The sequence below is a fragment of the Tupaia chinensis genome, unplaced genomic scaffold (assembly GCF_000334495.1).
Source record: "Tupaia chinensis unplaced genomic scaffold, TupChi_1.0 Scaffold000659_1, whole genome shotgun sequence".
Classification (NCBI taxonomy): domain Eukaryota; kingdom Metazoa; phylum Chordata; class Mammalia; order Scandentia; family Tupaiidae; genus Tupaia; species Tupaia belangeri.
Window position 1 is genome coordinate 384736 of NW_006160181.1, and position 4848 is coordinate 389583.

The 4848-nt window shown below is 43.5% G+C and overlaps 1 protein-coding gene across 1 annotated transcript in view; it reads left to right on the plus strand.

Annotated features, from left to right (window-relative positions):
• Positions 1-4848, plus strand: part of NUP210L (nucleoporin 210 like) — a 169517-nt gene that overhangs the window by 138083 nt on the left and 26586 nt on the right. The window contains exons 31-32 of the mRNA XM_006159801.2: positions 2678-2853; positions 3788-4005. Coding sequence (XP_006159863.1) covers positions 2678-2853; positions 3788-4005 — 394 coding nt within the window. The remainder of the gene's footprint in view (positions 1-2677; positions 2854-3787; positions 4006-4848) is intronic.

The following is a 4848-nucleotide window of genomic DNA, read 5'->3' on the forward strand; positions in this document are numbered from 1 at the left end:
AGAGGTTTTTGCTACAGGGTGTGTGTGCTCACCAGAAAGACAGAGAGACAGAAAGTGAGAAGTCACTCGCCAGGGGCGATGGCCACGCTGCAATCCCTTTTCCTCCATTCTCCTCTTGTGATCTTGGGCACACATGCACACACGCCTGTCATGAGTTTAAGCCACCAGGTCTGGGACTCAAACCGCAGTCGGCTATATGGGAGTCTAGCACCTTAACCACCATGCCACCTGCCGGCCCCCCTCCATTTCTTCTTCCATTTGGGATTATGGACATACACACACACATACCTGACTTTTTTTTTTTTCAAGCCACTGGGTCCAGAATTTGAACTGTGCAGTTGACCATGCTGGATCTCACTTTAACCACCACACCACCAGGCCTATCTTATCTCTTTAATGGCCACAACAGTATGAGGTAAACATTATTATCCCCATGTAACTGATAAGAAATCTGAGATCCATAATGATACATAATGCTATGAAATGATGAAGCATGATTCAAAGATAGACCTTTCTTACTGTATTGCAATTATCTCGTAAAGTATAAAAATACAATCTAGGGCTAGCTGGTGGCGTGGTGGTTGAGACAGCTGGATCCCACATGACTAACCGCACAGTTCAAGTACCAACTCTGGTGGCTTGAAAAACACACTGGGCATGGGGCCTTCAGGTGGCGTGGTGATTGAGGCCACTGGACTCCCATATGTCCGACCATAGTACCATCGTTCGAGTCCCAGACCTGGCGACATGCTTTCTCACTTTCCCTCTCTCTCTTTCTGATAAGAGAGAGAGAAAGAGAGAGAGAAGAAGGAAGGAAGGGAGGGAGGACGGGAGGGAGGAAGGAAGGAAGGAAGGAAGGAAGGAAGGAAGGAAGGAAAAAAATATTATAATTTTTTAAAAAAAGAAAAACACACTGGGCACATATGCATGCATGCCCAAAATCCTTAGAGGAAAAGGGACTGCAATGTGGCCATCCCTCCTAGGGAGTGCTTTCTCACCTTCCTCTCTCTCTCTTTCTCTCTCTCTTCTCTCTGGCAAGAGCATGTGCCCCATAGCAAAATTAAAACATACACACAACATACAGTATTCTCGATTAAAAATAAATTATTTAACAATAAATATGAAGCACTCTGTCTAAAGTAGATAAATTGCAGTCTTGTCCTCAAAAAGCTCCAACTCTTGGGGGCCAGCAGGTGGTATGGGGTTAAGGGCACTAGACTCCCATGTGGCTGACCATAGCTCGAGTCCTGGACCTGGCAGCTTGCTTTCTCACTTTCTTTCTCTCTCTCTCTCTCGCTTGCTCGCTCTGTCTCACTCTGGTCAAATTAAAATAAATAAAGTTAAATTAAAATTATTTTTAAAAATAAAAAGCTCCAGCTCTAGGGCCAGCAGGTGGTGTTAAGCACTGGACTCACACATGTGGTTCAAATCCCAGATCTGGTGGCTTGCTTTCTCACTTTTTCTCTCTGTGTGTCTCTGTGTGATGAGCATGTGTGCCCTATAGCAAACTTAAAAAAATAATAATACATCAGGGCCAGCAGATGGTGTAATGGTTACGTCACTGAATGATTACGTCCCACATGGCCTACTGTGGTTCGAGTCCCAGAACCAGTGGCTTGAAAATCATACCAGACACATGTGCATGTGTGCCCAAAATCCTGGGAGGAGATGGAGGAAAAAGGATTGTTGTGTGACCATCCTTCCTGGGGGTTGATTTCTCAATTTCCCTCTCACTGTCTCTTTCTCTCTGGCAAGAACACACATCCTAAGGCAAAAATTAATAATATAAATAAATAATTTTTTAAAAGCTCTTTTTTTTCCAGCCACAAAAACTCTGAGGTAAACATTATTATCCCCATTTAACTGGTAAGAAATCTGAGATCCATAATGATACATAATGCTATGAAATGATGAAGCTATGATTCAAAGATGGACCTTTTTTTACTGTATTTAAACTGTCTCTTAAAGTATAATTCCTATAGGTTTAATACTTATTTTTAAGAGAGATTTTTGCTATAGGATATATGTACTCACCAGAGAGCCAGAGAGACAGAAAGCAAGAATCACCCCCAGGGGGGATGGCCATGCCACAGTCCCTACTCCTCCATTCTCCTCTGAAGATTTTGAGGATGTACACACACATACCTGGTGTGTTTCAAGCCTCTGGGTCCAGGACTCGAACTGCAGTCAGTCATATGGGAGTCCAGTGATGTAAACATTACACCATCTGCTGGTCCCTACAGCTTTAATAATTGTCACCTCCTGGGCCCCAGGTGACATGGAGGTTAAGGCACTGAATCCCACATGGTTGATTTTGTGGTTCAAGTCCTAGACCCACCAGCTTGAAAATCATTCTGGATGCATGTGCGTGTGCACCCAAAATCCAGAGGAGACTGTATACAGAAGGACTGCAGCATGGGCATCCTCCCTGAAGGGTGATTTCTTACCTTCCCTCACCCTCTCTTTCTCTGGCTAGTGCGTGTACACTGTAGCAAAAACTAAAAATAAACAAAAAACCCTGTCCTGTCGTATTTCTTTTCACTCGGGTTTAAGTCATCTATTTCGTAAGGAAGTGAAATACCATTTTGTTTTCTTCATTGGTTATAAATCTCAGAATATGTTCACAGCTCTTCTCCTCTGCATCCGTCTCTGTACCAGAGGGTCTTGTCTCCCACAGGTCGCACCAGTGACGTACCTGCGAATGAGCAGCCAACCCAAGCTGTACACAACCCCAGGAAGGACCCTGTCGGCTTTTCCCCTGGGCATGTCTCTCACCTTCATCGTTCAGTTTTACAGTAGCACCGGAGAGAAATTCCACACACATAATACCCAGCTTTATCTGGCACTGAACAGGTATAAAATCAATGCAAGGGTGTTGACACATAGTAAAAATCTTGCAGTTTAGGCCAGTAATATATAGAACTCCCATAAATTATTCTCACATTCTGAACTTGGAACCTGATCGGTTTTTTGTTACGGGTTAAAAAAAATAAAGGGGCCTGCAGGTAGTGCAGTGGTTAAAACGCTGGACTCCCACACGGTTTGAGTCCCAGACCTGGTGGCTTGCTTTCTCACTTTCCCCTTCTCTCTCTTCCTGTCTCTCTCTGGTCAAGTTTTAAAAATAGTAACAACAATGGAATTAAATAAATAAATATTTAAATAATAATAAAAATAAATAAATAAGGCCAGAAATAGTAAAAAAAAAAAAATGGCATTAGTTGCCTTGAAGAAAAATTTCAGGATATTTTGAATCTGTCCCGTCCTAAATTGGAGTGTTCACACTAAAATTGGAATGTTCTTATCAAAAAGCTTTCCTGAGGCCAACAGGTGGTGTACAGGTTAAGGTGCTGGACCCTACATGGTCTGCTGTACAGTTTGAGACCCAGACCCAGCAGCAGCTTGGGAATCACACTGGGCATGTGTGCACATGTGGCCAAAATTCCAGAAGGAGACTGGAAGAGAAGGGATTGTAGTATGGCCATCCCCCCATTGGAGGGATTTCTCACTCTCTCTCTCCCTGGTGAGTACATGCACCATATAGCAATAACTAAAAAAAAAAAAAAAAAAAAAAATGCTTTCCTGAGGATGCAAGAAATCATTACTGGGCATTACACATATAAAGGTAGTAGTAATAGACTGACCCCTGGCCCCCAATTACTTGCTCTCTGCTGTAAAAACTTCCTCCTGAACTTTTGAGTATAAACTACTGTGACTGGGCCTGCCCCCAGAACCGTTTCCTAGCGGTTGTCTCTTCTTGGAGAGCTCTACCTTCTCTGTCTACTTTCAGAGACGACTTGCTGCTTATTGGACCAGGGAATAGAAACTATACTTACATTGCCCAGGCTGTGAACAGAGGGGTGACTCTTGTTGGGCTCTGGGACCGGAGACATCCAGGCATGGCAGATTATATCCCTGTGGCTGTAGAGCACGCCATTGAGCCAGACATCAAGCTTACCTTTGTTGGAGACGTCATCTGCTTCAGCACTCACCTTGTCAACCAGCATGGTCTGTATACGTTCCATTTCTCAGCCTCACAACTGACAGTCCTGGGGATTGGAGGAACTAACTGATCCCTGAGAGGATTTTTTTTTAATTATCTAAAACCTGAAGGCCCTCTGAGGAAGAATATACTTTTGAGTATTTTATTATTTGTTATGTTAACTGATAATTCTCAGTTTAATGCCCATTTCTCTCCATAGTCAGCCAATAAGAAGGCAACCAATAACATTTATCAAGTGCCAATTGAATGCATAGCTCTATAGTATATTATGTAGATAATGCAGAGTTCTATGTCTTCTCCTTTTCCTATCTTTTGTTTGTTTGTTTGTTTGTTTTTTGGAGAGGTTTATTTGCTATAGGGCGCATGCAATCACCAGAAAGATAGAGAAAAACAGAGAGACAGAAAGCGAGAAATCACCCCCCAGGGAGGATGGCCACACCACAATCCCTTCTCCTCAATTCTCCTCTCAGGATCTTGGGCACGCACGCACACACGTGTGTTTAAGCCACTGGGTCCGGGACTCGAACTGCAGTCGACTACATGGGAGTCCAACAACATAGCCATTACGCCAACTGCTCATCCCCATTCCTAGCTTCTTTTGTTCTGTCTTTTATTTTTTTGCTATAGAGTGCATGCACTCATCAGAGAGAAACAGAGAGAGACAGAGAAAAGGAAAGTGAGAAATCATCCCTGCCTCCAGGGAGATGGTTACGCTGTAGTCCCTTCTCCATTCTCTTCTTGGGATTTTGGGCATGTACGCACACAAGCCTGGCATGTTTTTCAAGCCTCCAGGTCTGGGACTTAAACTGTGGAGGCAGCCATGTAGTATCCCATGTCTTAACTACCAT